This window comes from Mixophyes fleayi, chromosome 9, assembly GCF_038048845.1.
Source record: "Mixophyes fleayi isolate aMixFle1 chromosome 9, aMixFle1.hap1, whole genome shotgun sequence".
In the NCBI taxonomy this organism is placed as follows: Eukaryota; Metazoa; Chordata; class Amphibia; order Anura; family Limnodynastidae; genus Mixophyes; species Mixophyes fleayi.
The window spans coordinates 13,515,114-13,527,533 of record NC_134410.1 but is presented as its reverse complement, the minus strand read 5'-3'; the positions used below and the strand labels follow the sequence as shown (position 1 = coordinate 13,527,533).

The window sequence follows — 12,420 nt, the reverse complement described above, 5'->3', positions numbered from 1 at the left end:
CATCTCCTCCGGTGCTCCTTCCAGTCTGCAGATCGCTGGCCTGTCTCTGTTCCGTGTGTTACCTCCTGTACCTGTGCGCAGCTGTGTAAGTATAAACTTACACTACTTTGAGTTTGAGACCTGGGGGCATCTGAGTACCTGTGAGCATAACAAGTCTCTACGGGAAAGGTGGCTGCTAAAGGTGAAGACCTCAGCTACCTGTGCTATAAGTTTATGCCACTCCGGTTGTCGTAACAAATACACCGGAAAGTGCAGCGGTGGAAAGAAAGATTACAATGCCGCCTCATGCCAGACCCCCAGGTCTGGGTGGGTGAAGACACGTCTCTGAAAGGGAAAGCAGTGGGAGAGGTGGTGTCATCAGCAGAAAGACAGGCTTTGGTGACAGCAAGCAGGTTGAAGGAGCCAGAGAAAAAGAGATCATGAAGGGAGACCAGTTTGTTGCATACAAAACAAAGCAGAAAAAACAACATAGTAAGTCAAAAGCGATAATATGTCAGACACAAGTTAAAAAACAAGTGGTGATGATGAAATAGTACAAAAAGGTGGGTAAGGCAAACCTATGGCACACTAATACTATGTTAGAGCAATGCAGTGGCTATAGTATGGCAATACAGTAAGAGGCAAAGCGGTGCAGGAGTTCGAGGAGTTAGGAGCAGCAAATACTTAAATGGAACTTAAATGGAGTCCTGAAGCATGGAGGTCCGTGGAGGTTGGAGGCAGACAGGACAGAAGCAGGAGGTCAGTGTGATATGAATGGATGTATAGGATCTGGTGGGAATCCAGCATCATCATCATCATCATCATTTATCTATATAGCGTCAGAAAATTCGCTTTACCATCGGGAGCAAACATAGCAGCTGGGGGAATACTGAGGAAGCAGGCAGATAAGTACTGTCCATGAGGTGTAAGAACCAAGTTACAGTACAGGTGAGCAGTTTAGGCAAGCTGGAAGGTGCAGCCAAGGAGACTGTGAATGATCCCTGTGCTAGGGGACCTGGAGATCCAGTAAGAGAATCCGGGTAAATGGGAGCAGCAAGTGTGGTTTGAAGGTGACACACAGCAGCAAATATAAAAGAAACAAATCATAGTAAAAAAATAAAGCAGCTGTAAGATGCATGAATTGCAAACAGTTCAGCAGGGAATGTCCAGGCCCTGTACAAAGCAGGTGCATTAGGCTTTAGTAGGAACTCATAGTATAGTAGAGTGTTGGATATTGTCCTTCATTAGCTGTTTTTCCAGATACAATATTCCCCTCCTGTTTAACTCTTACTATGCTATATGAATCTGCATATACACTTAGAATAAAACCACACTTGCAAAACAACGTAACAAGGCTTACACAGCCAAAGCATAAGCTTACACAGCAAAGTCATACTTATATAATAAGCACTTTTTGCTCTTACGAGTCAGACTTACGTCCCACTTTACATGACCTTCATTATGAGATGCCTCTGACTAAACGTATGTACTGAAATTCACCTTTTCCTTCTGTGCATCTTTTCTTTTAAGGAAATACTAAACTAAAGAAATAAACCCATTCTTAACCTAGAATCAAATAGGTATAATTAATATAATTGGTGTTACTATGAAAAGCTGTCTTTAAATATTATTATGTGACCCACACCAAATGAAATTTGGGGCTAAAATATCTCTTAGAGAACTAGTCATTTAAACACAACGGAAGCGTTGCCTGAAACATAGGGCTTTAGTACAGTATCTAATTTTAACTGCGGAACAATTTTTTCCTGTTTATCTTTTTTTTTAGATTTCATGGATTCATTTTAGAGGATAAAGGGCCTGATGTTGAGTTGGACTGGCTGTGTGCATGCCCAGTAAGGTGGTCATACGCATAGGCACCTATGCAGACTTGTGTGATTCTGACACTTATGACCGATTTCAACTAGAGAGGCGGAACTGAGAAAGGAAGGGGCGTTCTAACTGCGGGGGGGCCAGGGGAATGTGTAAATACACCCTGATGATAATGATTGGCACCAGCATTAACTCACTTCTTCTGTCTGATTGAAGATTCACCTCTGAAGCTGACAGGTGCTGTTTAGCTCGTCGTATATATTTATCATATTTTTCTTAGTGAATCTTTTTTCTTTTTTTTTTTACATCTGTACATGAGAAGTAGAGTTCTGTATTCGAGTAGTCTTGTTTATTTTAATCACACCTAATAGTGAATGTGTATTTTGCTATCAAAACAATTGTAATTAAACATGGCCGTAAGTATCTTACGTATGCCTATTGTTAACTGTGCATATATTCTACGCGTGCAGAGCTGCATGTATCTTATGATTCATACAACTTTGCATATACACGCAACTGTAGGTATTTTTAGTGAACGCATTTTACGTCTGTGAATTTGACCGCTCTGCATCAGCCTCAAAGTCTTTATTTTGTCAAATTCAGAATAAGTTCCCTGTAATAATACTTTTTTTTATTAAAACATTCAAGTATGTTTAGCTTGTTGTGAAAAGACTTCATCTGTGAACCAATTTATTTTCACTCTTTTTAATTGCCCTTTTGGGAGATTCCAACCACACTTTAGTAGGAAAGTATTGGTGTTATACATTCTAATAATAATAAGACAGATGTCATACATTTTCTAAATAAGTAATCTCATTAATTATTGGGATATAATACAATTTGCGGCTTATCCCACTATTTTCATCACGTTGAGCAACTACGACACCCGTGACATCCCCAATGTTCTAAGGAGGCATCTCTCTACTCTACATTGTAAACATTTGCCGTGGCATGCCATGCTGTGGCGCTAAAGTGTCCCAACTAAGAGTCCGTGAGAACTACTCACACGACTCCTTTGTTTCACCATGTTCTATACCGCCCAAGTATCACACATCTATTGACCTCCACATACAATAGCACACAATTGCGTGCAAATCGCTAAATCACCTCAGCTCTATCATCAACTCCACTATAATGTATTATAAATATCAACAAGCCATCCATGTATCCTCTCTCTCTTTCGGTGTTATTGGAGACACAAAGACAAACAAAAGGGGAAACAATATTTTACTTTACAGAGATAACTCAGAGATCATGTATACAGCACACATAATCCTTACCTACAGTATGTTATAGCTTACCAGGCAAGATGTTCTCAGATATTTCTAAATCACTCTCTCAAGTGAGTTCACTGTTTAAATCCCAGCAATGTATTAACCTATTATGTCACAGGGTTAAATCAGACTGCAGGGAAATAGATAAATAGTTTGCAGATTAATGCAGTGAAATAGTTTAAGTTAAGATGAGGGAAATTGTTTGCAGAGTTACATACAAGATAATGCAGTGACATAATAGTTTACAGGGTAATGCAGTGAAATAGTGAATATGAGATTAAGTCAATATGGGCTGAGTTACATCATACCTGGAAATTTCCGGGAGGCTCCTGAATTTCGGGGAATTCTCTCGGACTCCCGGAGAAGTAGGCATCCTCTCGGACCATGGTGGGGGTGGGGTTTAATTAAGCAATTTTGTGTCATTAAGCTCCGCCCCTGCCAGGCAATGCTGTTAATTTGGCCATTTCCTAGCAGGGGGGCGTGGCCACTGTGATGCAATGACATCACCAGTGCCAATAATACACCCATCACATGACCTTCCGAAATCAGCAACTTTGAGTTAAATATAAGGTAATACAGAGTCCCTGGAAGATGAGGAGGCAGCCTGGAAGCAGGTAGGTATTTCTGTAGTGTAGTGGCAGAGAGATCAAATAGAGAAGGAACCAGGGATTACGTAGCCTAGGACCCATTCTCCCAGTCTGCCCAACAACCAGGTACCATGATGGTCAGAAGCAATGGTTCTTGCGTCGTAAAGATCAACTGTGCATTCGCCGGTCATGTGCAGTTCAATTATGCAAAAGGCTCCGGTTGCATGAATGTCATCCTATAGGGGTCTCTGCATGATTGGGTATGGCGTTAGGATTTTAAGCTTAGTGCGAAAAGCACAAGCTCTTCGTAGTTTTGTAAATTGGATAAGTTTGCAGTTCCCATATTAACATATGAGGTCTGTGTTAAGAAAGGATAAATGGTTTACGACAAGAGAAATCTATGGTCTCTCCTATGTTGAACCCTTTGTAAATAGTGTGATGGTAATTTTACGGAGAAAGCTGCTGTTTTTTCTGTATGGCTCATCGCACCTTTGTAAATAAACCCCTTAATGTCTTTTCTATCTTAAACCTAGAGTATGACACCTAGAACTTAATACTTCCGCATTTATTAATTTATTAATGTATTTAGAGAGCTGCAGAATATTGCCCTGCTCCAGAAACCTCTTAACAGATACATTTTGCAGAGCATCGTCTGGAAGAGCTCCAGAACATGATTTTTGAATAAAAAATTAGTTATCTCAAAATTATATCTAAAAGAAATCAGTATAGAAATTGAGAACTATGTACTCTGCCCTATTAACTTACAAACCTCTACAGTCTGTATGTGATCTCTGTTGCTGCAAATATATTTTCACTCCCCCAACCCCTAACTTTGAATGTTGAAATATGTGCATGTTATAGCTAAGGGGATTTACCTAACATTGGCTTTACACTGAAATGCTTCCTTCTAAGAAAATAATTGTTAGTAACTTAAAAGAAACTGAAAGTTAGTAATACTGTCCTAGGTCCCTCCTTGTTGCTTGTAATACATTAAACAGAATGCTTGGGCGATTTAGACCAACAGGAAAAGATTAGACAGTTCCAAATATGGACAAAACTGGAGTGCTCAATTTTTCTACGAGCCTAGTGATTTTCCTTGCTACCTACCTGCAGTTATCTACGGTCAATGCAGGTAAGTGTTTCCTTCTTTGTAGTTGGCTTTTATCAATAATTCTTGGTACACTGACTTTGTTGTGTATGGTGTAAATAACAAAAGTTGTGACATTGGGTCATATTATACAAAGTCTAGCTGCTGCACAATTTGCTGGGGAGATTCACCTTGGCTAACTGCATTAGATTTACATTAACCCCTGCGCCGCTGAGGCTTTTCTTACCCCGTGCTGAGTTTATTATGGCACTTTGTTTTGGACCGATCACATTTCAACATCAATATAAGTAATTTATTTATGGAGTACCCACACAATCTATACCTTGTGTTTTTACAGAAGATTTTGAATTCTCAGAAAATACAGTTAGTCTGCTTATAAATCCTGCCATGGCAAAGAAATTCTACACAACATGGCCAAAACGTTTTTTTTTTCAATTGAAATTCAGAGAAAGTTAAGTAAAAGCAAATGTGTGAATTACCCAGTTTTAAAAATACAACTACTGCATCAAATGAGGATTTATTGAAACTAAGATTGGGGAGATCTGGGGATTAGCTCCCCCGTCTCTGGACTTCTTAACGTTTGGCATAGGGTGCTACTGTCTGACTACCAGGAAATAAATAGGGCTACATCTGAAAAACGGGACTATCCTGTTTTGAAATAAGGAGTCCCCGTAGTTTCTTGGAGTCAGGATGGGAGAGATCTGGGCATTGCAAAGCCCTTCCCCTTCCCTGGGCTCCTTACTGTGTTCTGTATCTTAGGGTGTTATTGTCTGATGATTGCATGTAATTACTAAGTGGACAGATCAATTGAAAGAGGGGACTCTCTGCTTTCAAATAAGGGTACTGCTGAGTTTATTGAAGCCATTCCTGGACTTCTTAATGATTTTTGTATTGTGCAGTGTTGCAATTTCTAAGGTGCCAAATCATTTGGGGACTCCCCTTATTCAAACAAGTGTGCCCTGAGCGTGTAAGTGCCGAGAAGGGGGGGATAGGGCACTTTTCACATAGGGTACAGGTAACAAAAATAAGTTAGCAGGTCATTAATAGGATTCAGTTCTACATTTGGCCAAGTCCTAAAATAATTGATTCAGTGTGCCCATTGTTTCTAGAGCAGACCTGTTTTGACCTTTAGGGGATAGCCAGTTACAGTTTAGATGGAAGAATTAGGAGCTTTTTAATTCCATCAAAATTACGGATTGTTGAACGTTTGGATATGGCGGAGATTAACCTTAAATTGGAAATCTTTTGACCCACACAGATTTATATTTGAAAGCTCATCAAAAGTCGCAATTCTACCACTGTAATAAAACATTTAAATGTCTGATTATGATATATAAAATAACGAGAGACCCAGTGTCCCCTTACTCTCATGATTTTTTTAAGACATAAATAAGGCACAGACATACAGTATTTTGGCTGAAGTTGACTTAATGAAGTGGGTGGTATTAAACATACACTGGGATAGACTTTGAAGTAATGTTTTCTTCTCTGTCCAACCTGTACATTTCTAGACCTGCAACTGCACAACAGGGTCACGTGGAGAGAGCTTATGGGATAGTTCATAAAACTGGAATGTAGTTTTGGACAAATGCATATAACAACACATCCACTTATTTTTGTGGTTAATAAAAGATCCTTAGACTATTTGTACTTTGTAGAAGATCTCATCTAAAAATACTGAGAGTTTGTGAGAATTTATGGGGTTTGTTGAAGAAAACTAGAGTTGGGAATGAAGTATCTACAAAGCTTATAACAATAAGGAATGGTACATAAAGGGATAATAGTTTGGTCCTTTGTTCTAAGACAATGTTTCTTCTATCACACAGAAGGTCACAGTCTTCACTATCATTTCACCACAACCTCATCTCCCGGGCCGGGACAACCTTCTTATCATGTTGGTGGATACGTGGATGACGTACAAGTTGTGAGATACACCAGTGACACACGGAGGGTGCAGCCTCTGCTGTCCTGTTTGGAGGAATCCATGGACCCTCAGCTCTGGGTGAATCAAACGCAGATTGCTAAACATTATGAGATCAGGCACCAGCAGACCATACATGATATAATGAGAATACAATTTTTAAACCAGGCTAAAGGTAAAAATAAAACAAAATCTTATTACTTTTGTAACTTATAACTGTGATGTACGGTATTGCCCTCAAAAGCAGGATATTCTAATGTCAATAAGTACTAATAAATACACAACTGCAGTTCTGCTAGATATGCTGGCAGCCTGGGGTACAGCCATGTGTCCTATATATGGACACATGGCTATACCCCAGGGCAGGGTCATCCGGGAAGTAACCTAAAAGTTGCAATGTGCAGATCCATCGAATCGTTGTCAGGCAGATGAGAGCGGAGACTTCTGTGTCCTTCCTGCTATCTGATATTATAACCAGTGCTTGATAGTGGTGATAGGTAAGTAGATAATTCAACCTATAACAATATCTAAAGTTTATGGGAAATGCACAATTAGTTTTATGGGAAGTTACACAGTAACTGAATGAAACATCAACTTCTCCTCTGTCTCAGCACGTGGGGCATGACTTCAGCTGTCTGATAGGAAAGGGGAAGTTATACTGTATTACGCTTTTCTTGTTAAAAAGACACAATGGGAAGTCAAAGTAACACTGAACTATGTAAAGAACTGTCCTTCATGCTTCATATCTGAAATGTAGAGGTTTAGTGGTCCTTTAACATCTCTTAATATAACCTAGGGGTTGGGTACGAAATGCAGACGCTGAGAATGGCGTCACTTAGACTGTCCACGCCGAAATGGTGACAGTGTAAATGTCTACATATTTATTGTGTCCACATGCTTAAAATGGCGACATTGTGACTGTCCACAGTAGTGGTGTCAAGCGTCACAATGTGGTCATTTAATTGGCAATGCCTGCAGAGCCCGCAGCAATACAGCCAGCACAATGCATTACATAAATAAATATTAATAAAAACAGCGTGGCTTTCCCAAGCCACCCCAAAAAATATTAAACCTAGTGCTGCCAGCCTAGACTGGTAGTAGCAAAATCAGGGGAAAAATGCTTGCCCCAACCCCCCGATTTTACTTTAACCAGCACTAGGCTGAGCCAGTCGGAGCTGAAGGCTCTATAGCAGGGCAGCATGGGGTCGCCCTGCCATGATGCTATCCAGCCCCAGGCTGGTCACCAAGGGGCTGGATTCCCTAGGGACTTGGAGTCCTCCCAAGAAAATGGCCCCACCCTACATGTACCCAGCCCCATACTGAAAGCACTATGGCTCTTCTGACATCCCTGTGTGGTGGGGGTGGGATAATAACAGTATTTTTTTGACTCAAGCCACTATATTGTGTTGGTGCACTACAGGTCCCAGCAAACCCAGGCTGTCATTAAGTTTGGGCATGCTGGTGCTTGTAGTATTTGTAGGGCGCTACAAATGGTCCACAGTACATTACAAGACAATATCAAAAACAATCACCTTGTCCGTTTAAAAAATTATTTAAACTCCCCCTGTCTGTCTTACACACTACCTTTTGCCCTACCAATCTGGCCACCAACAAGGTTTGTTCAATAGTTTACACTTACTCAGGAAGCCATCAGTTCTCCCTGTTTTATTTCAAGTAATCTCTCACAATTTATTTTAATCAGAGTTATCATAAACCAAATGAGAATTAACATAAACTAAATGATGATCTCCCCTGATTCACTATGTAGTGTTAAGCTGGGTAAACATTAATGCAATCTTATTAAAGATGCAATTTCTGTAACGATTTTACCAACAACTGAAAGTCCCGATGAGAGCAGATTCATGTGTACACACCTACCCAATTTACCTTCAGATCTGTTATCTTCATCTCTCATAACCGTCTGCTAGAAAAGATTGTGACTCTCTACAGATATCTGCCTACGCTTCTGGTCATGAGTGCGTGTCCACACATGTCCACATTTCCCCGACATAGTTCCATCGTTGATCGTTATTTTCAGGAAGTTTAGAAAGCCAAATCAAATGATACAATGTGCTTTGGTACGATATATCATGATTGTGGGAGCCATACATACTCTTGCAATATCTGACCAAACTGTCTTTTATCGTGTAATCCACACAATAATTCTATTACTCTGTACCCAGGTTTACTATTGCCAAGTCCTGACACATGATTTCATAAGAACAAACATAAACTTATAAAGTTTTGTTTAATATGGAAAATGAATCTACAATGCTTAATAGTATTACATTATTATTAATGGAATCATTAATAAAAATGGCATACAAAATATATTGTGCAAAAGTTTCTTATAAAATAAAAAACTATTAAATCAAATAATAATATAATCACACATATTTTCAGTCTGCTGGAAGAAGCATGAAATCTGAAACATTTCTCAATGAATATTGACTTACAAGAAATAAACAATTCTTTTAGCTTTACAGGATATTCTGAGCATGCATCAGGTGTCTGCAACCTCACACCCCCTTCCACAGCTATGTCAGCTTTAAAAAGCTGCTGTCATTGCAAATGAGAATTGATGACCTTCTTTTCAAAAAAACTTTTTCATACTTTCATTCTTCATATTGGCCCAACTTCTTACCAGAAAATTCCACAAAGATATTACATCCGCATAATAAGTTTCCCTTTACTTGCATATCAGACATGAATATTGTAACAAATATATTTGAGAAAATATTACATTTTTCTTTGTCCTTATTTCCCTTCATTCAAACTTAGCCCAGCTGCTCAGCCTCCTGTCACCCAGTTGAGATGTCACAAGATATCAAAGGTCCACAAAGTATATAGGCAGGTTAATGATATTGATATAACCAAAACAAAACCTTGGTATCCTCTATCATACCAGTTAATCAAACACCTCTAGTTTTTCCCCAAGTTTGTTTCCTGGGAAGCATGGTGAAAAATAGAAATAAAATTAAAAAGTCTCCCCCCCAAATCTAAAGTTTAGAACCTTAATCTAGGGAGCAGAAGGATAAAATGCCTACTCACCACCACCCTGGTAACTTGAGGATATGTGTCTTGTGCACCTGGTGGAATACATAGAGCTCCAACCCTAATGTTTTGGGTGGCACAGCAATTACATGAACTCTAATCTAGTGCCTATTCTGGCCTTCGCTGATGATTGGGGAGTTATTTCCCAGTCCCACATGTCCAGTGTGGGGCTGTGGTAATAATGTCTAGTGAGCCTAGTATGGGCAATGAACTAAACGCAGCCTAGCTGAAAATAAAAAGGAAACGAACAAACTCCTTTTGACTACTCACAGTTGGTGGCAACGCTGCATATTACATACATTTTATAACATGTATCTTACTGCATACATTACATTTTGTGTTTATCTAGATTGCTTTCAGTACAATAACTATTATAATAATTTTATTTATTTCAGTTCACAGAACCACATATGTTTTCCAAGTGCAATTCTGGTGTGAGCTGTCCGGAGACAACAGCATTCATGGATATGAAGAGTTTGCAGCGAATGGGGAAGACTTTATCGTACTTGATCCGTCTAATATTGAATTTGTTGCACTAATATCTGCAGCAGAGACCATAACCCAAACCTGGAACAGGCGAAGTCTCGGGGCTGAGAGGCAAAAGTCATATTTGGATCATGAGTGTGTTATGTGGTTGAAGCAGTACTTGCCCTGTATGGAAGAACGTTTGGGACCAGGTAAGAGCACAGTGTAAAATCTTATTTATAAGTGATTATTCTGTATTTGACACCAGTTCCAAAATGGGCTCTTTGGCCCAAACTCATTACCACGGGATTACACCATGACAAAAACAAAATAATAAAAAAATAATAAAAAATAATAAAATAATAATAAAAAAAAGTGAATTATACATATTATGTCATAGCTAAACTGTTCCTTAGGAACATGTATTCTGTGTATTGTAAAAAAAAAATATAGCACCCACTATCCTATAAATGACTATTAGAAGAGACATCCGCTTTTTGTAACTTTTATAAAAATCACTCGACCATTATATGGTTGCAGAACTCCTCGATTTCTCATACCCCATTAATTTACTATAGGGGGTATATAATTGCGCTACACAGGGGTCCCTCATCCATGTTGGTCCATTGGGGAACTGCAGGAGCGGCCCTGGAGCCAATCCCACTGGCAGTCTCATTGCATTGGCTGCCAGAGTGGCTTTTAATAGCGCCTCCTCCTTTTTATTGGTTAGTTCACAATGGGGCCCCGGCAGTGTGCATTGTACATGGTTTTTAGTAGTTTTCTTATGGATTAAAAAGCATGAAGAAAGAGAATCCCCATGGATTTAGGTGATTTATTCATTGTTAAAATAATAATTGGGGATTCTATATTTAAATAAAGTATTTTCTCACAGTTCCGTTCACAGGTTCATACCTATAGAGCACAAAATCACGTATTTCAGAAAAATACGCCCCAAAAGGTATTAACCACTCATGCTTCCTTTACACAGATCTTGCTACATTCTCCCATTTTCACACAGGAATTCTCCCCAGGGGGGGTTGATTTATCTCCTGGCTGCCATATCAAAGGTCATGGGCATAGTTTCTTGCAAACAGCGAGATGATAATGAATAACTTCTACAAACTAGCTATATCGAAGCTGTTTTTGAGCTATAAGAGAACAAAATGACTATAAGGCAACAAGATGGAGTCAGCTTAGCAAAATCACATTTCTCAAAGCTGGAACAAGCAGAGTTTTAAGAGGTAATTCAAAAAGTCTCAAATATTGAAGGGGTGATTCTAAAGTTAGTGCAGACTCTGAAGTAGTACTTTTATTATTTGTACCATACACATTCCCAGTTGGACCCACACTCCAACAAAAGTAGGTGCAGCCCCATTTTCCTGTGGATAGTGACCAAATGTTGATTGTAGGTATCTATCCATCTATGTCTGTGGTAGGTGGACAAATAGGTACATTTAAGCACTAAAAGAAAAGCCATTGTGCATCCACATAATTTGCACTTTTGGAAATGTTCCTTCTTGATACCTTTACAATTCAAAAGTTGGGGCTGTGTATGACACAAATGACGTTAGTATATATGGTGTGATTGACGCTATTTTCCTAGTTAGAGGAGGTCATAAATAAACAATGACTTACCTTTAATATGTGTTGTGTATTTGTCATTTCCTCCACAGGTGGAGGTCTCAGATCAACAAGCAGACGGGGTCACAAAGCTTCACTGCTGGGTGTATGAGTTTTACCCCCGAGTTGTGGATGTGTGGTGGATGAAGAATGAGATGGAAAAGGTTCTCTCAGATGAGGTCAATCCGATCCTCCCCAATCCTGACGGCACCTATCAGACCAGAGTCACTGTGGAAGTGATACCCAGGGATGGGGACAGTTACTCCTGTCATGTGGATCACAGCAGCCTGGAGGAGATAATCCGTGTGAAATGGAGTGAGTATCAGCTAAGCAGTTAGGAAACTTAAAAAAAATGTGTATTTGAAGAAATCATACCCTACCTTTAAGCTGCAGTCATCCTTTGATTTTGCAAAATCTATTCAGTACAAGTTTTTTTTTCCTTTAAGCAGTGATTTGCATTTAGTACTCTATTAGTGCTTGTCCAAACATAGACAAAACCATGCACTTTATCCATGCTCTTAACAGAGTGTTAGACGTGTGTTCTCAGAGCTTCCCTACACCATAGTACGCTGTACTTACTGA

General features: G+C 39.4%; 1 protein-coding gene across 1 annotated transcript; it reads left to right on the top strand.

The window, feature by feature from the left end:
- The first annotated feature begins 4,670 nt into the window (after positions 1–4,670).
- Positions 4,671–11,778, top strand: LOC142101997 (RLA class I histocompatibility antigen, alpha chain 11/11-like). The gene is made up of 4 exons (XM_075186500.1): positions 4,671–4,802; positions 6,605–6,874; positions 10,149–10,430; positions 11,237–11,778. The coding sequence occupies exons 1-4, from the start codon at positions 4,718–4,720 to the stop codon at positions 11,257–11,259; spliced, it is 660 nt and encodes a 219-aa protein (XP_075042601.1). The 5' UTR covers positions 4,671–4,717; the 3' UTR covers positions 11,260–11,778.
- Positions 11,779–12,420: the final 642 nt, after the last annotated feature.